The sequence below is a fragment of the Wyeomyia smithii genome, chromosome 3 (genome assembly GCF_029784165.1).
Source record: "Wyeomyia smithii strain HCP4-BCI-WySm-NY-G18 chromosome 3, ASM2978416v1, whole genome shotgun sequence".
Lineage (NCBI taxonomy): Eukaryota > Metazoa > Arthropoda > Insecta > Diptera > Culicidae > Wyeomyia > Wyeomyia smithii.
The window spans coordinates 4577423-4605314 of record NC_073696.1 but is presented as its reverse complement, the minus strand read 5'-3'; the positions used below and the strand labels follow the sequence as shown (position 1 = coordinate 4605314).

Sequence of the window (27892 nt, the reverse complement as noted above, 5' to 3'; positions counted from 1 at the left end):
GAATGTTTTTCATCAAAACTCGAGAAACCGTGGAAAACTTTCATGAATGTTGTTTAGCTATTCACATTTTTCCCCCATTATTGTTCATAGTTACAAACATCATGGACCAACAAATGTCATGGACCAACAAACGTCATGGACCGGAGTTGATCTGCGATAACACACACATATATGAAATTTGACAGCAGTGAATCCCCTCTGGTGCTGTCATTGTAGCGATTTCGAGCAGTTTTAAATCGTGATTTAAAAGCGAAGGACAATGATAGAAAATTTCTTGAAATCACGTTTTATTTAGAAAATGCAGATCTCTCAGATGATATGAAAAACTGGCTAAACAACCCAATTGTTTGGTCTGTGAATCATCGGATTACTGTACACAAGAGTATTTTTTACGTGAGTGATACGTGTGAACTACGAAATCCACGTGGAAAAATACGTAAATTCCGAAAAAACGCATGAAAACAAGGTTTGTGAGCGTTTCTGCAAAACACAACAAACAATGTTGTTGATTTACAGTTTGTCAACCTGCTAATAGGCGTATCTCAACTGAACTACAGGGTTTAATAAGCCTTTTAACCACAAAATTCTTTGTTGGGAATACTTTCGAGCTCAAAATCAAAAAATCAATCTTTCTGAGAAATCCGCGTAAATTTCGAAATCCGTGTAATAAAATCGCGTGCTGTTTTTATACCCATAATTCAGTAGAATAATTTAGCAATGCATGCATCGTATTCATTGCGCTTCCAGTTATCAGCAGGCCTCCTGTGGCTGAGCTTTCGTAAAGAAACGAGGAAATCGCTTGTTTACCTCGCTAGTACCAGACGGATTACGCCAGAGGCGTTGCTGTGCATGACATTGAAACGTCAACTGTGTCATTCAGGAAGATAATTTTCTGTGCTAGCTCCGGTGGGAAAGGTTGGAGCAAATTTTCAAAATTTTCCCCTGAAGCGCTTTTAATTGGCCTCGCAGATCCAAACCACACAACCAACCACAGCTATGGCCAGCTTGAAGCGGCCTATTTCGTAAGTTTGTTTTTTTTTTCTCTAGGAGATGTAGTGCTGTTTGTTGGGTGGAATCTTGTAAGTATATTTTTCTTCTCAGCAGGAGTTCGATCTCGTCGGTTGCTCGCCAGCCCAGTTTGGACGATATAAACCTGGATCAGTTCCTGAAAATCTCCAACTACGAGGACACCGTCAAGCAGCTGGATATCTACTACGGAATTGGTAAGTGCCAGCTACGTTGGATTATTGCTCGATTTCACTTTCATTCCTTGTGCTGATTGATTCGTCCTTGACTGATGTTGATGATATTTCTATATACGATTATCTTTTACGCTGTTACACTTGTGTCATCAGGTTTCTCTGTTTTGATTTTGCAGTGAAGAGACAACTGCTGCAATTTCAAAGTCCAATTTCCGGACTGTTTCCAGTGCTTAGCACTGACCGCGAAGTGGGCAGCATTCGTGATAGTGTTTACTGTGCGGCATCAATTTGGAGCCTCTATCAAGCATACCGGTAAAATGATTTGGAGTCTTTCGTCAAGACCCTTATTAAAAATCATTTCTAAATTGCAGGCGTATTGATGATGATCGTGGAAAATCCTACGAGTTGGGTCAATCGGCAGTGAAGTGCATGCGCGGTGTTCTGGAGTGTTGGATCAAGCAAGCGCATCGGGTGGAAAAGTTCAAATCTCGCCAATGCGCGGTTAATGCGCTGCACTGCAAATTTCACCTGCACACAGGAGAGGAGATCTATTCCGATGATAAGTACAACCATTTGCAGATCGATGTCGTTTCGATCTATCTGATATTTCTGGTACAGATGATATCCTCGGGACTGCAGATCATCTACACCCAGGATGAGGTAGCATTCGTGCAAAATCTGGTGTACTACGTTGAGCGAGCTTATCGTACGCCGGATTATGGTATGTGGGAGCGGGGCTCGAAATATAATGATGGAACGCCGGAAATACATGCCTCCTCGATTGGTATGGCCAAATCGGCACTGGAAGCTATCAATGGTTGCAATTTGTTCGGTGAGAAGGGAGCTTCCTGGAGTGTCGTCTACGTCGATATCGATGCGCACAACCGCAATCGCAGCATTTTTGAAACCATGCTACCTCGCGAATCAAGCTCGAAGGGAGTTGATGCTTCGCTGATACCTACGCTGTCTTTTCCGGCGTTCGCTTCCCACGAAGAACGGCTAGTTGATTTGACTAAAAACAACGTGGTGATGCGGTTAAAGGGAAAGAAGGGCTTCAAACGGTTTAGCCGCGACGGTTATTTGTCCCGGTTGGAGGACAAAACGAGAAGATATTACCATAAGGGGGAAATCAAAGATTTCGATGGATACGAGTGCGAGTGGCCGATGTTTTACACGTACATGATCATCGATGGTGTGTTCAAGAACAACTTGGAGCAAATCGAGGAGTATCAGATGGAGTTAAGAAAATGCATGCACTCGGATCAGAATGGAGGTTTGTATTTGTATAGTATACTTGTATGAGTTCGAAACGTAAAAAACGACTTTAATGCAGATCCTGTTGTTTCGATGTGTTACGCCCCGGACGGCGGTGGCATGTATACTCGTGCTTCGTCGCAAGCATTATTCCTATGGGGCCAATCGGTTTTCATAATTGCACAACTGCTAACAGCTGGTTTACTGCACATCAACGAATTGGATCCAATCCGTCGGTATCTGCCGTCCTACAATCGACCCCGCAAGGGTGGCCGCTACTCTGCTTTTCAGGTGAGCATCTGATCAATGATCTATCATAAGCATTATATAACCGATCGAACATCCACCCCATAATTGGAAAGAGGAACATTGAAAAGGTTTTACAAGAGGGAGTACCAAATCCTAGCCCTGCTGCTTTAAATTTAATTTAATTTTATTTTTTCTCCGTGGAACAAAAGGTGATAAGATTAACGCAATTTTTATTCTTTTTCTCACCTGAACACACATGCTGCCTTACTCGAACAAAACATAACGCACGGTTTTTCGGCAAATGTAAATGAACTTTTCTCCAATCATTTGATCACACGCTCTCTTCTACCCTGTAACATCACCACTACTACCACCACCACCACCACAAAAAATATAACCCACAGGCTAAGCCGGGAATTGTAAGTAAAATGTGCTGGTTCGGTTCGACCGATTCCGTGTTTTTTTTCTCCTTCTGTTACGTTCCGTAGTGTAGAGTGAACAAAATGAAAGCTCTGCGAATGAGTTGTCTTCTGTTCGATTTCTCTTTATTTTTTTAGTATTTTGTTTTTCTTCTTAGTAACCAATAAGCTCCGTTTTCATCTGCTCCGAATTCGGTTTCTGTTCGTTTTCTGTTTCGTGTGATCTAACCCCGTAATATTTTTCAAAAAATAGTCATTCTAATGTTTGTTAGCACAATAGCCAGTTAGAATAGTAGTGTGACGTACAACTACGCTTTATCATTTATTTTTTTAAACACAATTATAATGTAGACAACATCAGTGAAGCCTGTCATGCAGTGCTCTTCTGCAAAAGCATCCTGTTTAGACAAGCTAATACTAAAATTGACAAACGAAATCACCACAAAAGAAAAGGGTTTACAATAGTGAATCTGCGAATGGTTCGTATCCTCTTTATACAGATTATATTCTTGGAACTGAACCTGAATTGTAGACCATATTGTATAAAAAACATGGTGTCGAGTTTTGTGGTAAATTTAAACCGAGTTTCTTCTTTTCTCTATTCAACTGCTTAACGTCACACTTTTCTGCATCGCAATTTCAGCGTACGAAAATAGGAAGTGTAAGTACTGCTTTATTTTCTCTCTAGAAATTCTGATGAATTGTTTGGATGTCGCTAGTTGTAGTTCATTAGTTATTTAATTTTTAGATCTTTTTTTTATTCTGTATTTTCCGTTTCACACCTGTTGAAGACCCGAATATTTCTTTTCGTAAGTTTTATCTCGTATCCCTGAGCGGGTTCTTTATTTTATGGCACCCTCGAATATTCTGTCTTCTAGCTCAAAAACTGAATCAAAATTTTCTATCTCTATTTCTTTTTCTGTCTTCCACTCGATCTGCATTCCGTCGTCTGGACGTACGTCACGTGTTTTGTGTATGAATGACCCCGCCGAATGAAACGATTGCATTGATTAAACCAAATACTATTGCAAATCGCACGCACACATATATACACACACACGCATACTTGCATACGGGTTTTGCTATCGCACTCTAACGTAACGTGGTGGTAAAGGCATTGGCAGTGATGCACCGTCCACTGGCCCTGTCGAAAGTGGTCGAAGTCGAGCCGGTAACAGACGATAGCAAGGATACGGACATCGAGCAGGATCAGCAGTCTGTGACGTCCGAAACGCTGGAGAAACGCGTAAATAGATTTTCCCTAAGCAGTCAAGTAGTGGTGGTTTCCTTATTGCCTTTTAGTCCCTAGAAGTAGCGATTGATCGATATTTCCTTTCAGTAATGTTCATTACTAGTTTTTTTTTGTACATATTTTGCAAGCGTTTTTGTTTTGTTCTTTTTTGTTCAAGCTCCAAACTTTTTGCTCTAATGGATCATGAATTCTTAGCTGGATTTTGGGTGAATATAAATTCCTCGGACAAATATTTACCGTTTATTTCTAAGAAACGACGAAATCTCTTCTGTATAGCTGTAAAATGAATTGTACTTTATATCTTAATTTTTGGGCGCTATTGAGCTCATGCTACGTGACAACCAATTTTTCAAGACTTGTCTTGATTGTTTAAATTTGGCTTAAAACTGTTTAAATCTTAATCCTAAAAATTAAAAAAATAAATAAAAATTTTAATTTTAGGAAGTCTAAAAATGACAATAACTTATGAATATTTTTTTTTTCGCCACGAACAGTCATCGGGCGCGGACGCGTTTTCATTTCGCTCCGCAATTTAACTTGTATTTTAATTTTTTTTTACACCTTGACGGCGTCGCGAGTGCACGTAAGCAACAGTTTATTTATTTATAAACAATCTTTGACCGTCGCGCTACCGCGTGTATCTAACCTTTTCTCGACAATTCGTACTCGCCGCGTAACAATTTTTAATCAGTGCTATGGAAAAGTGTGGCATAACCAACTGTACTTCGACCGACAACCGTTTCCTGTGGAAATGCGAAGGAATATGCAAAAGGCACTTCCACGCTGCCTGCGTAGGAACCCGTAGAAACCAAGAAGAACTACTGCGTTCATTTATGCTGCCCTTATGCATAGAATGCCAGGAACAGTTCATGGACCAACTCCAACTGAAGAAGCTCATCCAGCACCAGAAAATTTTAACAGAAAGTATTGAATCACAAATCAAATCAAATCATTCAATAATCAGTCAACTTCCTAAACTGACTGTAACGCACGACACACTGGACAGTATCAATACACTGCTTTCTGAATTGAAGACGGAAATTAAAAAAGTAAATATCAATACAAACAATGTGTCGGCAAAAACCATAAATCGCATTTCGACGCTGTTCGGCGAACTTGGCCATGACTCCATATCGGACATATCGGACATTAGCAAAGAAAACCGGCAGCACACAAAGAACATACAACAGCACCTGGAAAAAGCATTTACTAATATAGAATCAAAAATTGACAATATGGAACACCAATTAGAAGCTATACAAAATAAGAAAACAAACTGCAGTACAACGGCGCAGGAACTAATTAATGAATTAAAAGCGCTCAAAGAATCGAATTCACTCCAGCCAAAAACAGACAATCATCCCAGTCTGGCTGAAGAACTTCGCCTTTCATTGCCACTTCCAGAATCGGACTCAGAAGAACACCGTACTCCAAATTTCACATCAGGCTGGCGCCTAATTGGCAATAAAAAAGAATGGAAACGCGACTGGACTGAATATGACGCCAGACAGCGTAAAAGACGCATGCAGGAAAAGCAAGCAGAAAAGGCCGCTCGTAAACGTATGCAGCAACGCAAACGTCAGCAGAAAAACTCAAACCCTTTCAGCATAAGTAACACCTATAAACACGGAATAAACCATTTCGCCTGCAACTCAAAGAAAACTCAAATTGCTGAAATGCCAAAACAACCACTACCCTCGGACAAAGACCTCCTGGCAGCTGCACGCGTTCAATTTGCTGGGCCGCCGAATTCAGACATAACATCAAAATTTATAAATTTCCAAAAAGACGAAACTATCAACCCATATCGGACAGAAAAAAATGCAACTAACAATGAAAATTCTGCACCGGCTCCTGCCAGCAACGCCAGCATACAATCAGCACCGCAAGACAGCCAATTTGAACTTGACCCCATGCGTCCACCAATCGTCCGACTTACGCAGCAATCATCGAATGGCGACGAGCGCTTTTTGAAGGCTAGACTCCGCGACCCAAAAGTAATGCATATTACACGCCTATATCTCGCATACATGAAGGACCAACCATCATCTGTATGCGTAGAAGGAATGACACCAACCAGTATAAGAATGCTTCTCGCATCCGAAGGACTGCCGACATCTCCAGAACAACTCCAACGCGTCTTTGTTGAAGTCCATCAGGAATATGGACTCACGCCAGCCGAAGCAGTAGCCGACCTTCAATCATATCGTCATTTTTTATCAAATGAACGCACGCACCGTCTTCAACAACTTCGCGAAAGTGTAAATAAATTTAGTACAAATTTTCGCAAGTAAGGACGCCCTCTTCTGAGGCAGAACCATTATATTTAAACATAAGTAATAACTTGACTAACACTTCTTCGCTTCCTCGACAGAATGCGACTGAAATTCTTATCTATTGTCAGAATTTCAATCGCATGAAAAGCCCAAGCAAAATGAAAGAAATTCAACAAAATCTATTGTCGTCATCTTTTAAAATAATTTTAGGAACTGAAAGTAGCTGGGACGAAAGCGTAAGAAGCGAAGAAGTATTTGGAAACAATTACAATGTATTCCGGCACGATCGGAATTTGTCTACCAGTCAAAAAAAGTCAGGCGGTGGAGTCCTCATTGCCAATAATGTAGACTTTACTTCTGAAGAAATAATATCCGACAAATATAAAGAATTTGAACACGTATGGGCAAAGCATTTATTGCTGGCGAAGAACATATCTTCTGTTCCGTGTACTTTCCACCGGAACATGCTCATAAACATTCGTATGAATTATTTTTCAAAACTCTAGAATCTATTATGTCTAACATGAAACCAGAAGTAAAACTGCATGTCTATGGCGACTTCAACCAACGTAATGCAGACTTTATTGTAGACATTGAAAATGAATCTATCTTACTCCCAGTCGTAGGCGAAAACGAAACACTGCAGTATCTTTTTGGCAAATCCTCAGAACTCGGTCTATATCAAATCAATCATGTCAAAAACAAACAAAATGCTTATTTAGACCTATTATTCACAAACTGCACTGAAGACTTCTGTGTAGATGCATCATTGACTCCCATCTGGAAAAATGAAGCATTCCACACAGCAATTGAGTATTCAATAGTAATGAATAACACTTCGTACCCCAGCGACTGCGAGTACGAGGATGTACCGGAATACCACAAAACTGACTTCGAACAAGTCAAACGTAGACTTCGCATAATAAATTGGCGTAGTATAATTTGTAAAGAAGGAAATGTCAACGAAGAAGTAACAAAATTTTATGGAATAATTAATCAAATTATATCAGAAAATGTACCTCTAAAAAAAAGAAGACGAACGAACACCAACAAATATCCAGTGTGGTTCAATCCACAATTGAAGAACCTAAAAAATAGAAAACAAAAAGCACATAAAATATACAAAAAAGACAACAATAGCGAAAATCTTCAAAATTACCAAGAAATTTGCTGTCAACTTGACGCAGCCATTAAAATTGCACATGAAGAACATAATCGTAAAATCGAACATCAAATCAAGTCTTGCCCTAAGAACTTCTTTAATTACGTAAAAACCAAACTAAAAAGTAACAACTTTCCATCACGAATGCATCTTGACAGTAATGTAGGACAAACTAGTAATGAAATATGTAGTCTTTTTGCCACTTTTTCTCAAGAAATTTACACCACATATGAAGAAACAGATCGCGACCGCGAATACTTCTCGTATTTTCCTGAATTTTCGAATTCTTTATCTGTCAATCAAATATCTGGATTCGAAATTCAAAACGCACTTAAAAATTTAGACGCTACGAAAGGTCCTGGACCTGACAATAGCCCCAATTTTTCTCAAAAATTTGGCAGAAGAACTATCTACACCCTTACAACACCTTTTTAACATGTCCCTGAAGAATGGAATTTTCCCAGAACTCTGGAAAACCTCATATTTAGTGCCAATTTTCAAATCTGGCGCTAAATCTGACATTCGTAATTATCGTGGAATTGCCATTATTTCATGCATTCCAAAATTATTTGAATCAATAATTAATGAAAAAATCTTTCAACAAGTAAAACACCAAATTACAACTCAACAGCACGGCTTTTACAAAGGCCGATCAACTACCACAAATCTTTTGGAATTCATAACTTTCACTTTGACTGTAATGGACAACGGTAACCACGTAGAAGCTCTTTATACGGACTTTAGCAAGGCATTTGACAGAATCGACATACCATTATTACTCTTCAAGCTCGAAAAATACGGAACTGAAACAACATTTTTGGAATGGCTGCAGTCATACTTAACAAAACGAACACAAATAGTCCGCTTTCAAAATTCCTTTTCAAACCCAATAGAAGTAACTTCTGGGGTTCCTCAAGGTTCCCACCTGGGCCCTCTTCTTTTTATATTATACGTAAATGACATTTCCTTTCTTCTTAAGTCAATACGTGTGCTTGTATATGCTGATGACATGAAGCTCTTTATAGAAATAAGCAATGCAGAAGACTTCGAAATATTCCAGAATGAAATTAATGTATTCTACACTCGGTGCAACAAAAGCCTATTACAACTCAACATTAAAAAATGTAATTCAATAGCCTTTAGCAGAAAAACAGTAACACCACCAACAAACATTTTCTTAGGAAACCAACCAGTAGAAAAATGCAAAATCGTTAGGGACCTAGGCGTAATCTTAGACTCCAAACTTACATTCATAGAACATTATAATACAATTATCAACAAAGCAAATAGTATGCTGGGCTTTATAAAACGCTTCGGCCACAATTTTCAAGACCCATATACAATCAAACTATTATATATTACATACGTCCGACCAATTCTGGAATATTGTAGCATTGTATGGAATCCCTATATTGCCACACATGAAGAACGCATTGAATCTGTCCAAAAACAATTTCTTTTGTACGCGCTTCGTAAGCTAAATTGGACATCATTTCCCTTACCATCATATGAAGCACGCTGCATGCTTATAGACATACAAGCACTTAAAGAACGCCGCGATCTTTCAATGCTTTATTTTATCAATGACATTATTTCTCAACGCGTGCAATCTACTCAATTATTATCACAACTAAATTTTTATGCACCCAGTCGTCAATTAAGAAATCGTAATATATTTTCGGAAAATTCTCACAGAACAAACTACTCAAAAAATGGCCCAATAAATCGCATGATGCGTCACTATAACCAGCACTGCGAAAATATCGACATCACCATGGGCAGAAATCAAATAAAAAAAACGACTAACTACTGGAAATAATGTATAGAATATAAGAAAACATCGTATTATTATCACTGTAGTCTACATTTGCTTGACGAAATAAATAAATAATGAATACTAAATCCCTAAAATTTGTTTTATAAAAATCTTTGCTTATTATAAATAATAATCCACCCAAAATTTTTTTAACAACGTTCAAAATCTTTTAAATAAACAAATTTATTCGTTGAAAAAAAAATACAAACATTTAAAATCTGAGAAGAATAAAAACTTTAAACGTTTCCAGAAGTCTAAAAATCGCAAAAATCTCAATACATAACATAATCTAAAAAAGGTTTAAAACTTGAAAATTGTGAAAAATTATAAACGCGAAATATCATATTTCTTGAAATTTTTATACCTTTTGAGATATCGAAGTTTTAAAAATTTCTAGAACTTTGAAGATTTTAAGTCCTTATAAAATCACCTTGCCTTAAATCTTCCCGAGTTTCGAAGGGGCTCGAGAGGGCCCCCGATACTCGAACTAAACACATCATCACTCGAGTGACCATGCTTTGACCAATCGCGTTAGTTTGTCCGGAAATAATCTGCCGTAGCTGGTCTCGATCGATTGTGTCGTGTGCCGATTTGAAATCGATGAATAGATGATGTGTGGGCACTTTGTATTCGCGGCATTTCTGCATCACCTGGCGAACCGCGAATATCGGTTCCATGGAGTGCGGGTACCCATAAATCCCGTCTGACAGTGCCACATGAACTGCTTTGCGAATGGTTGACGGCAGAGTATTTGGAAGAGTACCTTATAGGCGGCGTTCAGTAGAGTGATCCTCCATCTCAAGTAGATCAGAGCCTGGAATCCTTTTGTCTCCTGCTCGTGCACTAAGATCAAATGCCATACCGTTCTCGCGCTCTACTGCAGCGCCATTCAGATGCTCATCAAAGGGCTGCTTCCGCCTTTCGATCACCTCACACTCGTCCGTAAAGCTTCGTGGTATCTTTGCAGAAATCTTTTAACTTCTCGTAGAGTGTCGCTAGGTTGATACAGCTTTTCCATCGCTACGCGATCTCGGCGCTTGTTTCTTCAGAGAACTGAGTTTTGGCTGTTCCACGCTCGTAGATATCGTTTCGTATTTGCTCTTGCGTGAAGACAGTAACTTATAAATTTGAATCCATAAAATCGGTTCTATGAAAATCTTTGTTTATTATACAAAATAGGTTCTTGAACCTAGTAGTGCTACGGCAGTGCGGCGGAAGGAATGCTCCTTAGACAGTTTCGCTGCTTTTCCATGGGTAGCGCTGCCTCCAGCTGCATCCCCGGCATTCCGCAGTTGTTCAACATTTGGTCGAGGCGTATTATACCTACACCGTCGAGAGTTTTGAGCACATGCAGGTAGTGGTTCGAGTAGGTAGATAGGTGCGAAAGCTTCTTCCAGGTTGCCAAAACACAAGTGAAGGCAAGTTAAAAACAAATTACACTCAAATGTCAGTATTTGTGTAAGTACCCGATCAGGAAGAAAAAACAAAAATGTAACAGAAGCTGATAATTTGTTACGGGAAAAACCTTACAGGCTGTGTTTTCAATTTGATTTCGTTAGGTGTTAAAATAACAGAAATTATAACAGAAATGATTCTACTAGTACCAAACACATATCAAAATTTGTTACTAATGTATCAGCTTTCTAACAAAATAAGATAGTATACTGCCGCTATTCGCATAACAGTCCTATGTAAAAGTCCTATGTTTTCTTGTTTTTGGAAATGGATCCATTCTGGCATGCTCTACAAGAGTAGCCATTAAAATCGAGGTTGTGGGAATCAAACCTCACTTTTTTAATGGCTTTTCTTGAAAAACATGCCAAAATGGACCCATATTCGCAAAATTTACACAGGACTCGCAATTTTTACATAGGATTATTATGCGAATAGCGGCTGTATATAGAACAATATAATAACAAACATTGTTAGAAACGACAGGTTTTGATAAAAACGAAAAATTAATTAAACTTGTTTCAGAACTACTTCATTTCAGGTTTTGTTATTATAACTCATTCATATTCAATTTTGTTATCAAAATTATTAGAAAAAAAAATTGTATCAAAATATGTTATTTGTATCTCGCGTTGATAGAATTTTGTAATTTTTTAGTTATACTCTTTTGATCGGGTAGCGTGAGACTATCATAGGTGAAAATGTTTCGCAGGCGTACAATAATACGTAGGTATTTAACGCCAAATGTTTCGTAGATTAAAGGCACCTCTGGCCTTCCTGATCCGTGTGATTTCATCAGCTTTGGTATTACCATCAGGCGTTGGCTGGCTACCAAGGTATTGATAAACATCCACCTGCTCAACCTGTTGTTCCGCTACTGTGAAGGTGGAGGGATTTCCAGTGTTCACTACCATAGACTTAGTTTTTGCCACATTGACTGAGAGACCTGCTGCCTGAGAGCACTCGGAAAGATCATCTATCTTGCTCCGCATATCGTTTCGGCGTTGTGTCATCAAGACAATGTAGTCACCTAGATTGAGGTAGTTAAGGTGCTCCATTGTTAGAGGATTCCAAGGCAATCCTCGATTTGGTCTACTATCAATCCAACTGATATCTCGTCCATAACGAAGAGAAACAATAGCAGTGATAAAATGCAAGCCTTTCTCACACCAGCAGTACAGGGTCAGACAAGACGCCATGATGCAACACCTTGCACGGAAACGCCTCGTACTGAGCCTCGATGAGATGGACTAGCTTATCTGGAGCTCCTCTGCGCATAAGTGCGCCCTAAATGTTTTCGTGGTTGAGTTGGTCGAAAGCTTTTCCAATGTCAACGAACACTAGTAGAAGAGAGTCCTAAAATTCGTTGATCTGCTCCAACATAATGAAGAGCGTTGTGGTATGGTCTACATATGATCGGCCAGTACGGAATCCAGCTTGCTAACGCTGGAGAGTAGCGTCGATCTTCTCCTGGATCCAATTTTGGATTACCTTAAAGAGTACTTTGAGAGTAATACAAAGGAACGTGATGCGACGCCAGTTACTGCATTTGGTTAAGTCTTCTTTTTTGGAAACTTTGACCAATATGCCTTTCATCCAGTCCACTGGGAAAGTTGCGGTTTCCTGGGCTGACAAAGATGGGAGCATTGAGCATCTGGGCTGAAATGCAGTCTATTTCAGGCGTTCAATGCCGCTTCAATTTCATCTAACGATGTCGCTTCGGAGTTGACGCGAATGATGCGCCGAACTGTTGGCGTCATGTAATGCTGGTTTTGTTGGTCACTGACATTCGATACTCGGAAGAGCTGTTCGTAATGTTCAGTCCATCACTTAAGCTGTTCAGTACGGTCAGTCAGTAGCTTACCAGCTCTGCCTTTTAGCGGCATCTTTGTACTCATCCTGGAACCACTAAGGCAGCGAGAAATATCGTACAACAAGCGGACATCACCATTAGCGGCGACAGTTTCTCCTTCGGTTAGGGAGTCAGTCCAGGCTATCACGTCCCGTCTCCTCGCTTTTTTACAGCCCTTACCAGTTCAACGTATCGTTGACGGGCATTTGTCTTAGTTGCTATTGTTCGCGATCGCTCAAGGCCGGCTTTCGCCTCTTTCCGGTCGTCGATCTTCTTCCAAGTTTCATCCGAAATCTACTCCCTCGCTCGCTGCGCACTTTGCCAAGGTTTTCATCACATGTCGCGATGAAGACGTTCTTGATGCCGTTGTCCTTCGATGGTTCCACTAGCAGCAACCATTTTCCATTCTCGGTTGATACAGATGTGGTCAATTTGGTTTTCTGTTTGGCCATCGCGGGAAAAAGCGATCCACCAATGACCATGTTGTTATTAACACAAAACGCTGTAAACAACTCTCCGTTTTCGCTCATCTCTTTTAGGCCATGGCGTCTCATGACGTGCTCAAGGTCTGCGTTGTTTGAGCCAATCTTCGCGTTGAAGCCGCCGTAGATTTGAAAGTCCCCCTCGGGGATTTTCTCAACCTCACTGTTCAGTTGGCTGTAGAAACTCTCTTTCTCCTGCAGGTCGGCAGTAATTGCTGGCGCATAGCACTGGATTGCAACAAGATTTCTAAACCGTGTTCTAAATCTGGCGTCTAAGCCGATCATTAGTTCCCACTTCATCAGGGCCGCATGTTCCCCTGGGCTCAGAAGTAATCCGACTACTCTTCCTCGAGTACCATTTCAGCCCCGATGATGTCTTGTGTTCGCCGGTACCCGACCAACGGACTTCGCTCAGTTCCAGGATTTCAAGCTGCAGGCGGCTAGCTTCCCTTGCAAGTTGGGCCAGCTTACTCTGCTGGGCAAGGGTCAGTATATTCCATGTTCCGATTCGTGTCCGTGTTTTCATGCAATAGGTCGTTGCTAACGATCCAGAACAATTTCTTTTCCCATTTTCTGTAACCTTTACAAGTTTTCGGGTACAGCAGGTTGGTAGCCTGAGGTCCCTGTTCCGCTGACGGGGCTGCCAGCCCAAAATGTGCGGGATCCACTTTTCCTCCTTTTCTATTGATGTTGGCAACCAAAGTTGCGTACTCTAGCCGACACCACGTGGAGGAAGGGTTAGGAGTTAGCGACCAGAGGTGATAGAATTGCACATGTTCACTCTTTGCCAGTTCTCATTCAACGATTTGATAAAATAATAATAATTTGATGGCAATTGCTCCAATATATGTTAAGCGACTAAAGCTGAACTATTATTTACTTTATTTTGTTGGCCGACGGACCGTTTGCCCGTCTAGGACCGAACGAATTAGAAAGAAAGCTTCTACTATCTTGGGCAGCCGTTCTCCAGTCACCTCGTAAACTCTATCAATCAATTTCCTCCAACATCCATGTTTTAAATCCGTAAAGGGCCACCGGGACAATCAGCGTCCTAGTTCGTTAAAGGCCCTGTTCGCAGCCACGACTCGTTGTTTCACTTCACGGCTCATACCGTTGTCACATGTCACAAACGTACCAAGATAGACGAATTCATCAACCACTTCAAATCGTTCCCCATCAATCTCCACTTCAGCACCAACACCACCGGAACTCCCACGCTCCCTGTACTTTGTTTTGGCAGAGTTGATGCTTGGTCCCAACTATGCCGCTTCCCTCTTGAAAAGCATGAAGGCCTGCTCCACGGCCCTACGGTCGTTACCGATGATATCAATGTCATCCGCAAAACGAAGGATCATGTGAGGTTTCGTGATGATCGAACCGTTTCGTTGCACGTTAGCTCTTCGTACTGCGCCTGCGGCGCTGTTAAATAGTTAGTTAGAGAGCGCATCCCTCTGTTTCAGCCCGTCTTACGTTACGAACGCTTTCCGCACGCATGATTTCGATTCCTCCAGTGTCGTACGATTCAGCATAAATAATTTCGTCCGAAAGCCGTGTTCCAGTATTCTCTGCCACAACTCGTTTCTTTTCACTGAGTCGTATGCCGCCTTAAAATCGGTAAACCGATGAAGAATTCCGTTAACGATCTCAATCTGAAGAACAGGATACGGGAGACCCTTTTTGTATGCGAAATTGAAAACAATGCCTAAATAGTTGCATATGAGACCTTCAAACCAGACCTTCGGCATTTGTTTATCCACCTAGATCTTCAGCATGATCTGGTGGATCGGATTCCTACACAGCAGCCTTGCCGTTTGTCAGCTCACTAATAGCCTTTTTGGAGCTGGTGGCTCTACAGTTCAGTTCATTACTCATAATCTGGCTGCAACCGTCGGTTTATCCGTAAGCAGGTTGCCGTCGTTGTCATTATACATCACCAGCACAGGCAAATTCCTGCTTCTGGCTCTTTCGAACTGTTCTATAGAAGCCCCGTACGTCGTTTCTAGCAAAGGTGTCCTCTGCGCTGGTGAGCTTCTGCTCCTTGTGCTCGCGCTTCTTCCGACGGTGGACTCTATTTTCGGCAGCTCTCGCTACCCGTCTGTTCTGACATGTGAGCATGCGACTCCTTGCACGTGTATTCAGTCGTCACACTGTTTTTCACGCGTCGTACCTATCACCCCAAGCAACAATTGAAACATAATAAAAAAATAAATTGTGATCATTTGTTGCACTAATGAAATTCCGAGGTTTTAGGAAACGTTTTTTATTACTACGATGAAATTTTAAAGAAACAAGTAACAACTAAAGTTGCATCGCTGCTTCAAAAATTTTCACACCAACAACGTAATCCGCGAGGTTGGATTTGTTGTTGAAACGTGTAAACGGCATTTGAAAACCTAACCATCACTGAATAGAACTAGTGGGTGGAGCATATAGGTTGCCAACGTGATGCTTGCGAGATACAAAAAACAAACACACAAAAATACTACTAAAAGTTGCTGTCATGTTCTGAAGCCATGTAACAGCAACTTTTGCTCGATTGTTCGCCTTATATTTGTTTTTGAGATGAGGTTATTTACTGCGTTGTAACTTTTGGGTACTTGAACTAGAAGTCGTTCAAAAAGTGTGGGTCTCTAAAACGAAATGTGATAAATTGCTTTGAATTTCAGTTCACGCTGAGGTACTGATGAATTGAAGAGGCAAAATTAAAACTTGTAATGACCATTAGCATGATAAGGGAAGCAATATTTAAAACTGAGTCATGAACTTGCAAGTGTTTCTACAGCAAATGACGTAAATAGTACAAACGAGAAAAGTAAATAGAAATTGATAACTGGAGTTGTATCCTCAAATTTCTGGAAATAATCAAAGATAAATCGCTATACAGACAGTCTCTTTCCATTCTGACCATTTGCCCTTTTACAATCTTACCACAACGCCACGAAGTTTCTATTGCGCCCTAGTTGCTGCTACGGTGCATCTTCGTAGCTGAAATTTTACCATGCAGCATCATTTACCATGTTGTTATCAAATTCCATGCATTAGTTCATACACATTGCGGTTTCATTCTTGAAACTTGTGTTGAAACAACGAAAATGTTGCAATTGGCTCCACCGCCTGCGCTTTTTGCCTTTCTCCTAGAAAGGTATAGCAATCACTGGAAAAACCAAAGGTATAAAAGTGGTCCCAATGGCCGAATGTCATATACCACTCGACTTCTTTCGACGAACTGAGCATTTTCTGTATGTATGTATGTATGTGTGTATGTGTGTGTGTGTATGTATGTGCAACTTTTTTTTCTCACTCACTTTTCTTAGAGATGGCTGGACCGATTTTTATAAAATTAATTGCAAATGAAAGGTCTAGTTGCGCCATAGGTTGCTATTGAATTTCATTGTAATCGGATTTTTAGTTTAGAGGTTATGTATCAAAATGTAAAAATCACGAAACATCAATATCTCAGAAACCACACAACCGATTTTAATAAAATTGGTTTCAAATGATCGGGCTGTCTCCAGAACCCTTAACTTTTGAATTTCGTAATGATTGAACATATGGTTCAAAAGTTATGTAAAGAAAAGTTATCCTGAGGTTGTTTAAACTCACTCATTTTCCTCAGAGATGGCTGAACCGATTTTCACAAAATTAGTGTCAAATGAAAGGTCTAGTTGCCCCATAGGTTGCTATTGAATTTCATTGCAATCGGATTGTAACTTTGTCCGTTGTTCATGAAAATGTGAAATCACATAATGAAAGTTAACATATTGACTTCCTCCTAACGATCACTGGCTAATTAAAAGGTAGAAAAGTGATCCAAATGGCCGAATGTCATATACTACTCGACTCAGTTAGACGAATCGAGCATTTTCTGCATATAAGCATGTATAGGTGTATATGTTTGTGTGTGGGTGTGTACGTGTGTATGTGCACCTTTTTTCGCACTCACTATTCACAGAGATGGTCGGACCGAACAGATTTCAATGAAATTAATTGCAAATGTAAGGTCTAGTTGCCCTATAAGACCCTATTGAATTTTATTGTAATCTGATTTCTAGTTTAGAGGTTATGTATCAAAGTGTAAAAATCACGAAACATCAATATCTCAGAAACCACACATCTGATTTGATTAAAATTAGTTTCAAATGAACGGGCTACCATAAAAACCCTTAACTTTCGAATTTTATGAAGATTGAACATGTGGTTCAGGAGTTATGGAAAGAAACGTGTTCTGGAGACTATTTAATCTCACTCATGTTTCTCAGAGATGGCTGGCCCGATTTTTATAAAATTAGTGTCATATGAAAGGTCTTGTTGCCCCATAAGACCCTAATGATTTTTTTTTTCAAACGGATTATTACTTTGCCTGTTATGTTTAAAAATGTGAAATCCAGCTATGAAAAGAAACATATTCCAAGACAACTTACTTGGACTCACTCATATTTCTCAGAGATGGTTGACCCGATTTCCACAGAATTAGTATCAAATGAAAGGTCTACCTACCTCATAACTCCCTATTGAATTTTGCAGTAATCGGACTGTAACTTCGTCTGTAATGTATCGAAATGTGAAAACCACGAAACTTCATTATCTTAGAAACTACACAACCGATTTGAACAATATTGATATCAGATGAACGGGCTAGTTAAGGGTTAACTGATGAATTATGATTGAACACGTGGTTTCAAAGTTTGGCTGCCCCATACGTTACCTTTTCATTTGATTGTAACCAAACTTAAGCAAGCGTTATGTTTTAATTTGTAAAACAACGAAAGTCTATTATCTCAAGTATTACACGACTTATTTGAACATAACTAGTGTCATACAAATGAGTCATCTCTCAAACTTACAAATAACAAACTTCATAACAATTTGATATGCTGTTTAAAAGTTTTAGAAAGAACAGAAATTCAATGACTATTCAACACTTTACCTGCTTCGATCAATATATATGGCCTCAACATGATTTAAATGTGGTATCGTACTATCTAAACGTTCCCGGCATCGCTCGTGATTAAATTGTTCGAAATTAAGAGTCATTGCTTTTATTTCGCTATTTCTTAAGTACTAACATTACGTCAAATTTCATATTTTATACTTTAATTACAACATCAATATTTTAGAACCCAAAGAGTGGATAAACATTTATTGGATTTAAGCATTCATGTAAATCTATTTTTACAAATAATAAGTTTGAATGAGAAAGGCTGAGTCTGACCGCTAGGTGGATTAATTAAGTTTTTTTGTTATTGTATAAGAAACTGAGATGTAACTGCAACTTAATTCCGCATAAGAATTTGTTACTGGGATGCACAAAGTTCATAATCGAAACAAATTTTGCTGCTTGGGACCTCTCTCGCAGTTATTTTAATGGTACCGTGATCACTACTCCACAGCCCATTTATGTCTTCCACTCGTTACTTCTGCTTTTCTGCGGCCCGTTGATTCAGCTCTCTGCCCTATTCTTCTGCCACGCCATCAGCCTTCTACCGCTGTGAGAGATAATTACCGGCCGGAAGAACTCGGTCATCTACGGGGCTCCACCGGATAACACTTGTTTTCTGGTTTCCCAGCACTACGAAAGCGACGCTCCGTTTCGCTGCTTTGCCGCCACAGTAGCTGATGTGGTACTTGAAAAACGGGTGTGCAATAGGGTCTACTGCACGGAATTCCCTTCCTCCGGAATTTGACTATTGAACCTCCTGAAACGCTGCGGTTTTGACTCCCTGCTGCTGTAGTTCTTGAGCAAGCAAGCCAGCTCGCGCCAGTTTATTAAGAGATCGGACGTTCCATGTATCTAATTTGCAACCGTTTACCGTTTCCTGTTTCCGTATCGGTAGCCTTTGCCGATTATTTCGTTCCGTATTTAGAATTCCGTTGTTCGTCGTATGGTCGCGATACCTACATTTTACTGATAGGGCTGCCAACTAAGGTGTAACTGGCGGAATACAGCATTTCAATGATTCAGCCGCGTGATCTAAGTCAGACGCTGTTGTACGCCGCTCCTGCCATGAAGACACAGCCGCGTACTACCACTCTTCTCAGGCAGCATGCGATCAAACTATTTGGATGTACGATCCAACATAACTCCGTAACAGCTAGATCTGCATCTTAAACGTATCTGGCTCGATGTTACAATTAGAATAGTTGCATATGGGGAAATTTCCCTAATTGTGACATAAGTAAATAAATCTCGTACCGTGATGACAAATTCAAAATTTTTTGGAAATCTCACTTATGTAAAAATGGTAATGTCAGAGATATCGGAAATGGTAAAATGGTAAAAATGTAATTCTGTAAGCTAAAAATGACAAAATTGAATAAAATCGTGAATACTGATTTCAAAAAACAGAAAATTTGAACTGAAATGTAAAAAGCTCAAAATCTCAAAATTCTTAAATTTTTAGAAATTAAAAATGTTTTTAAATCCCAAAGTTCTTAAATTTTTTAAAACCTTGACAATCTTGGCGACATCAAAAAATTTAAAATTTCTAAAAATAAACTCCAAAAGCAAAAACAAAAAAAAATCCAGATCTATAACATCTACAAAAAAACTTAAACAATCTAATAAGTCTTGAAAATCTTAATTTCCTACTATCTACTGAGATGTTAAACTTTCAAAAAATTAAAATCCCGGAAATCAAAAACTCCTCATATATAAGATAGTCTTGAAGTGATTGAACCAATCCCTCCTTAACTTCAATACTTTAACTCCGGTATTAAAAAACTAAAATTTACATTGTACAATAACTAAAATCATTTAAAAATAAATATCGCTCTAACGCCTTTCGGAGAGGCGACTTTCTTAGAGACAGAGACACTTTTTAGGTAGAAAAAACTAAGAATTTTGCTGGTTCCGTGATATTGTTCTAAGAAAAATATATGGCGTCTGAGGAATAGGTAGTAATTACCACACAAAAACACATTAAGTACTGACCGAGGAGGAGGAATTTCAGCAGCAGTTTTGCTATTGAGCAAAATCATTTCAAATCGCCTGGAAATACGCGAAAATTTAATCGACCATTTTTGATTTGAATGAAACTTTGCACACGTATTTGGCTTAGCAAACTGAGCATTTTTCACAGGTGGAGAGATTTTTTACACCCATGAGTTACATTCTAAAAGGGCGTATGCCTTTTGGCATAGGTTTTATTCGAAGCATTGTAGCCCAGAAACCGTTGGTTTTATAGAAAAACTGTCTGAGAATGAGTTGTAGGGAATTAAAAATGCACAATAAAAAATATACACTGTACAAAAAAAAATTTTTGTTGACCAAAAAAAATTAAAAATGAACATTAAATTTAAATTAAAAAAAAGAGTTGAGTTTTTTTTATTTTTTTTTTAAAGAAACTTGACGTTAATACGCAACTTTAAAAAAAAAGTCCAGGATGGAGAAATGAAAAATATTTTTTTATGGTAGATTAATTTTTTTATGAAAATTCTAATTCAAACATTTTTCAAAATATTTGTATTCTGATGATTTTGAAAGATGTAGAGAGTCATTTTGAATCAAAAAGCTCTTGGTAATAAACATTCTAAAGGCATTGGTTTTCGAGTTATTTCTAACTTAAGCTCGAAAAATTATAATTATTTAGAAAAATACACGTTTTTCTTAATTTGTTCATGGTTCTCCAGCGAAAACCATACGTTCATTGGAATGCTTGATCAAAAATATACAATTCATTCTTTGACAACAAAACGATACATATAAGAATCAAATATTTATTTTCGAGTTTTATTATCTTAGGAAAATATTTTTTTATGACATAGATACTTTACAGTACAGAACTAGTTTCACCTTATATTTTATAAACATCATAAGTAAATGATTCGTCATCTTTTGAAAACATTTTCGTTTGTATCTTATTTTTTGAAATCAGAACAAAAGAGTAATATTTTTGTGTGGCAGCTATTATTATAGATTTTTCGAAAATATTGCTCCATTCTGTTACTCCTTGTTCATATTCTTCATATGATACCCCACTTAATGACATTTTTGATGAATTTTTATTACAATCATACAATTCTTTTGCGCTGATAATGGGATGTTCATGTTCTTTAGCTAAACTTCTATTTCCTGCCATTCGTTTTAATATGCCACCGATTGCATCGCATGGGGCTTTACCTGGAATCGGTAAGCGTACCAAGAAGTCGAAAAAAATGCCACTCTGCATCGACGTTATATTTTGTTTCGAACTTGCAAAGACTTGCAAAGTTTTTTCTATTTTCATATTGTGAGGCAGCTCCATCCGACATTAATATCGCTTTTTTCAACTCTATTGTTGTTTTCAAAAAACTCATTAATTTGGCAATGGACACCTGAACCGCAACAGTATCACAATGGAGTACTTCCGATATTATGATGAAGCTGATATTCTTGAGTGTTCCAGCTTCTGAATAGTAAACAACGAAGGGATGAATGGTGACTTGACTATCATTCCAATAACTACACGAATCACAAATTGATAAAGACGTATTAAAATGAGCTTGACTGTTCAATATTTTTAATTTTGCAATAACGTTATCGTTTAATTTGCGTAAGCTTGATGAGCACCGATGATCAGGAAAGGGTTTATAGCATTTGAGCTTGGTGTATTCCATTTTCACTTTATTCATCTTCACAAAATGCAAACAGTTACTAAGACTTCTGGAGTAGTGCAATCGTATTTATATACGAAAACAGATATTATAGGTAACCCAGTAGTTATTGGTTGCGTACTTTACAAACAGTTATTATTAGTAAACAAGTAGGTAGTGTTGCACGACAAACATATTTTTTTATAAAACATTCGGCAAGGGGAAAAGTGTAGGTAGGCTAAGGTTTAGCGCTTGAGTTATTAATCCAATCGTTTTGTTGTCAAAGAATGAATTGTATATTTTTGATCAAGCATTCCAATGAACGTATGGTTCATTCACAAATTAAGAAAAACGTGTATTTTCCGAAATATTAATAATTTTTCGAGCTTAAATGAAAAATAACTCGAAAACCGATGGTTTTGAATGTTTACTACCAAGAGCTTTTTGATTCAAAATGACTCTCTACATCTTTTAAAATCATCAGAATACAAATATTTTGAAAAATGTTTGAATTTGAATTTTCATAAAAAAATTAATCTACCATAAAAAATTATTTTTCATTTCTCAATCCTGGACTTTTTTTTTAAAGTTGCGTATTAACGTCAAGTTTCTTTAAAAAAAAATAAAAAAAACAACTCTTTTTTTTAAATTGAAATTTGATGTTCATTTTTAACTTTTTTTTGGTCAACAAAAATTTTTTTTTGTACAGTGTATTTTTTTTATGGTGCATTTTTAAATCCTTACAACTCATTCTCAGACAGTTTTTCTATAAAACCAACGGTTTCTGGGCTACAATGCTTCGAATAAAACCTATGCCAAAAGGCATACGCCCTTTTAGAATGTAACTCATGGGTGTAAAAAATCTCTCCATCTGTGAAAAATGCTCAGTTTGCTAAGCCAAATACGTATGCAAAGTTTCATTCAAATCAAAAATGGTCGATATTCGACCATAGGTCATTTCGCGCGATCTTGCTCTATTTTAAGATTATATAGGGTATCGAACGTCGTCGGCAGAGGTTGTTGCGCAACGTTTTCTTCTTTTGTTTGGTATTAGCCTCATATTCGCTGCTTATTATTTTTACCATTTTTACCATAGGTCATTTCGCGCGATCTTGCTCTATTTTAAGATTATATAGGGTATCGAACGTCGTCGGCAGAGGTTTTCTTCGGGCACTGCCGAAGACGTTTGATACCCTAGGGATTTTTTTGTGTTTTTTTTTTATATATATTCTACACAGATTTTTGTGAGGTATACTGACAGTGATGTTTTTAAAAAATCTAGATTTTTCGTAGGCGCATGATTTAATTCGGTATATTTTTCAAAACTTTCTTACACTTGTAGTGTTTTTTTTTTCATACAAACTAATTCACCAAATTGCTATTTAAAAAAAAAAATCGCGCATGTCGAAAGTTTTATGATCAAACTTTTCATACACTGTAATTGAACAAATCCATATCTTTTGTATGTAGCACAACACTATCTGATGTAACAGAGAGCTCACGAACGACCCGTTATGGTATTCATTTTAGCGTTCACTAGATAATACCATTCGAACCCTTGTCTTGTGTGCACTTTTTTGAAGTTTTTACCTCGTATAACAAAACAGTCTTGTTTAGTCTAACTAATCACTCGATTTTGGAATGATTTTTCTATTATCTTGTTAATACTTCCGGCACAGGCAACCGATTTTGCACGCCCGTATTCAATTGCAAGTTTTCTTTTTTTTTCTAACCTTTTCATCCGTCCTCGATTGCTAGGGCACGGCCACCGATCTAGTGGTGCAGATCGTGCTGATCACGGAGTCGATGCGTCTGCAGGCTATGATGGCCACCTATGGTATTCAAACACAAACCCCTCATGAGGTAAGTTTTCTTTCGGTGATCAAAACAAGCACTCTTTCTTAACAATTCTCCCCCCTCAAGGTTGAACCGGTACAAATTTGGTCTTCAACGCAACTGATCCACGTCTACCAGCAGCTAGGTGTTAACGACAAAATTGGCCTCACCGGACGGCCTCCCCGTCCAGTTGGTTCCTTGGGTACCAGTAAGGTATGTCTGAACTTCTAACATTCAAACACTACATCTAAGAGCTTGTCAATCATCAGGTGTACCGAATCTGCGGTATGACGGTGCTGTGCTATCCGTTAATTTTCGAAGTGTCCGATTTCTACCTGTACCGCGATATGGCCTTGCTGATCGACGACATCAAAACGGAGCTGCAATTTGTGGGCAAATATTGGCGCTTGTCCGGCCGACCCACCGTGTGCTTGCTCATCCGTGAGGAGCATATGCGCGATCCGCAGTTCAAGGAAATGATCGATCTGCTGGCGATGCTGAAAAAGGGCTACTGCGACGGAATGAAAGTGCGCATCGGTCGATTGCAGAATTTGATTTCCAGCTCCTGTATCGAACATTTGGATTTCATGTCGCTATCGAATTTACCCGATTCTAGCGAATCAGCATTCTCCCAGGTTTATCACGATAACATCGGCTATCAAAGTTTAACTGATGTACCAAGAGCGCAATCCTATCGGGAGAAAAAAATCAGCGCCGCTGAATATCAGATAAAATCAACGCCTGACATAATTGATGGGTTGCGAAACACGGAATCGATATTTCTGCAGTGCCAGTTGCTGGGTATTCTACTTCACCGCGAAGGCGCAAACTACGAAATATCCGGCGAGTCAGTTCACACCAGATTGACCGAGTTGTACTACAGAGCTGGTTCCCTGCGCTACTGGCGTGCCGTGCGCTACTGCAGCTCTCTACTGCGGCACATTGTTGATTCAATTTCGCCCTTCATCACAACGGTGCTAGTCAACGGTAAGCAAATTACGGTTGGAGTGATCGGCCAGCGGGAAACCGTTTTCGATAAACCGATGACGCCTTCGGAAATCCAGAATGTTATGTATTCTACCGTGCAGCCGTACGATGTTATCCATGCTGTACTGCAGCAAGAAGTGGTGCTCTACATTGGCCGACTGATTGCCACGAATCCCGATATTTTTAAAGGTATTCTCAAGATCCGTGTCGGTTGGGTGCTGGAAGCTATGCGACTCTACCTGAACATGACGGGTGACGAAGGTGCTGACATCGAGAATCTTTCACCGTATCACATACGCAAACTGCTGCAAAGGGTGCTTTCTGTGAGCGAATATAAAACTGAAGACTCGTAAGTTGATTGCAGTGTTAGTGTAAAAAATTTATCATTCTATTTTTTTTTTTTTTTTCAAACAGCTTCAGTGCTCTACAACGACGCCAGCTCGAGGGGTGCCTGTTCCGTGTGCCACCAACCTTCTACAATCACGTGTGGGATGTGCTGGAACGCACTCCACTGGGCATCACGGTGCAGGGTCACAACCTGCCGGCAGCTACCACCCTATCCAACAAAAGTCGCAGCGAATTTTCCTTCGCTTTGCAGGTGGAAGAAATGTTGAACAAAATTAATCAACCCGAGCGGCGCCAGATTGCGGTTGAGTTGCTCTGCATCGTGGCCACAATTCTGCGCCGTAATCCGGAGCTGCGATTCAATCAGATTCTAGATTTAGATTTTCTGTTGGAGGATTCCTTCAACATGTACTGCAAAGATCACGGCTTACCGGCAACGAAAGATATTTCTCCGCTTTTCTCTCTTTCACAAACGCAAACCACCGGTTATTTGGCACGAGCGGCGGTCAATAGTGTGCTCCAGCGGTGTGCGCTCAGCTCTGAAGATTTCGCCGAAGACGTCGAAGATCACTGCCGGGTGCAGTAGAACTTTTCATTCTGTGTTGTTGCGCAACGTTTTCTTCTTTTGTTTGGTATTAGCCTCATATTCGCTGCTTATTATTTTTACCTATTTTATAACTCGCAGATTGAGTTTAAAATGTTTCGATTGATCTAAAATCCAAAGTTTTGAATGCTGATTCGGCCATCTCAACAAATTTTAATGAGCTTCTAAAGCAATATGTTAAGCGAAGTTTATATTTTATTGATAGACGTAACTAATCATGCAGAGTTTGTTACTAGCATTGTTAAATGTATGAACAAATTATTTTGTTTGTCTAATGGGTGGCACCTTGAAAGAATTTCCTTTTTCCCCATTGAACGGTACGTTCTCGCCGAGAATGTCATCAAATTATATTAATCTTTTGGAGATAAAGGCGAGTGAACAATTATTTATTCAAAAGCACAATAAAGCGTGCTCTTGCCTTTAAACCTTCTGAAAAGTTTATTGTTACAGTTAAGTACGTGAGCGTATGACATTTTTTATAATTCTACTCATAAGTATAACTTTATCAATATGCTGGGGACTTATCTATGACTAGAACGGATGCGAAAGCGAAGCCTCCATTGCTTACCAAATTTTAAGCTTGATTTTGTTAACTTGCATGAAAACAGTTACAACGCAAAGTATAAAAATATAGTAGCTGATAATGATGAGTGCCGCGGGTGCTTCCATTAGCAACGTTTGAAAAACCATGTTAATAAGACCTGTCAGCAAATTGGCACTGAGAAAAAACACCAGTCCGTTTCCGTTAATCGATTCAAATATCAGTGGAATGTAGCAAATGCAGAAATCGTCTCCCTTCATAATCTGATCCGGCGATTTTGGTTCCTCAAAGCGCACAAAGTAGATAAACACTTCGCAGAACATGAACAGCGCACACATGGTGGTACCGATCGACAGAATCCAAAACACGTAGCCCATGTTGGCCAACCGCCGGGAGACGCCGAACATATCCTCGCACACGTAAATCATTTTCCAACACACGCCCGCAATTACGCTCAGTTTGGTAGCCTGACGCAGGAACTTCTTTGCTGGTTGAATTTCCACCGAAGGTCTCATCACCGAGCCCACGTATGTAGAAGCCAAATACAGCGCAACGTATCCCGGTATAGACGCTAGCCCCTCGCGATTGGCATCCAGAAAATTTGACCTTCCAGTTTTCTCACTCAGCACATACCGAGAGACACCCAGGTGAAGCATCATCTCGTGTCCGCAAAGGACGGTTATTGCGATGAACTTAGCAATCTCAGGATCCCGAATCACGTCCATAATTAGAGTCCCAAATATTTTAACAATCGCCAGCGTGATGAAAAAGTTCCAATGAACCCCGTACTCGGAAACATGCTGCTGGTAATCGATTTCTTGCGTCACGAAAAATCTCGCCGCTCCAAGCACCAACAAGGGAACGCTTCCTAGCAGTACATTCCTTACTCGCAACCAATTCAGCTTCCGCCCGTCATCAACTCGATAAACGATCCCATTACTGAACACGTACAATCCAACACCGACATCCATCAGTCCAAACCCGAACGTCTCTGTTTTTGCCAAATGCCGTGGAAAAATTCGAAAGTCTACCGCTAAAATACACACCGCCGTCATCAAGTTTATGAGTGCCCGGGACGCAGTCATGAACTGGGGTTTCCTGCCCGGTATTTGTACGAACGGCATCAGGTGCATTTTGTTCCGCACTTGCTGGAGAGCCGACAGACCGCTAATCACCAGCAACGCCAGAGTGATGTTACTAACCAGTTCGCTTAGAACGGTGACCATCAGCACGAATGGCAGCACAATTAGGCAGAACTCCAGCAAAAAGCGGACCGGGATTTGCGTGACCGCCGTCACAGACATCAGTTGAATTGTGTGGAAGCTAGTGAAAAACGACGGAACGATGTGCAGGAAAACATTGAGCGCCGATGTGCCGTTGTTGTTCTGCATGGCGCGCTCGTGCAGGATTTTGTACTCGATGGGGTCCATAGTACAGTTGTAATATTCAACCGGGCAGGGCAAACACGATTTTTACTATACTTAAAACAAGAATTTTCAAAGATTGATAACTGTGTGTTGATAACATGAATAACATTGATAGAAGCAGTTTGTTTATAGTCTTGCAGTTGACTTGTGTGCCGCTAGGGGAGC

General features: G+C 39.5%; 2 protein-coding genes across 9 annotated transcripts; one reads left to right on the top strand and one right to left on the bottom strand.

The window, feature by feature from the left end:
• The first annotated feature begins 856 nt into the window (after nt 1-856).
• LOC129726783 (probable phosphorylase b kinase regulatory subunit beta) lies at nt 857-26027 on the top strand. Of its 8 annotated transcripts, none has more exons than XM_055683868.1 (12): nt 857-1022; nt 1105-1223; nt 1379-1514; nt 1574-2475; nt 2536-2747; nt 3110-3124; nt 3768-3785; nt 4239-4370; nt 23746-23850; nt 23911-24036; nt 24093-25159; nt 25225-26027. In XM_055683868.1, exons 1-12 carry the CDS (start codon nt 997-999, stop codon nt 25739-25741), a joined length of 3375 nt encoding a protein of 1124 aa, XP_055539843.1. In that variant the 5' UTR covers nt 857-996; the 3' UTR covers nt 25742-26027. The 8 variants fall into 8 exon arrangements, with proteins under 8 accessions (XP_055539843.1, XP_055539842.1, XP_055539844.1 ...); XM_055683867.1 differs by having other exon boundaries at nt 1102-1223; XM_055683869.1 differs by lacking the exon at nt 3110-3124 and having other exon boundaries at nt 1102-1223.
• On the bottom strand, nt 25448-27892 carry LOC129726785 (phosphatidylinositol-glycan biosynthesis class W protein-like). Its single transcript, XM_055683876.1, has one exon. The coding sequence runs from the start codon at nt 27728-27730 to the stop codon at nt 26324-26326; it is 1407 nt and encodes a 468-aa protein (XP_055539851.1). The 5' UTR covers nt 27731-27892; the 3' UTR covers nt 25448-26323.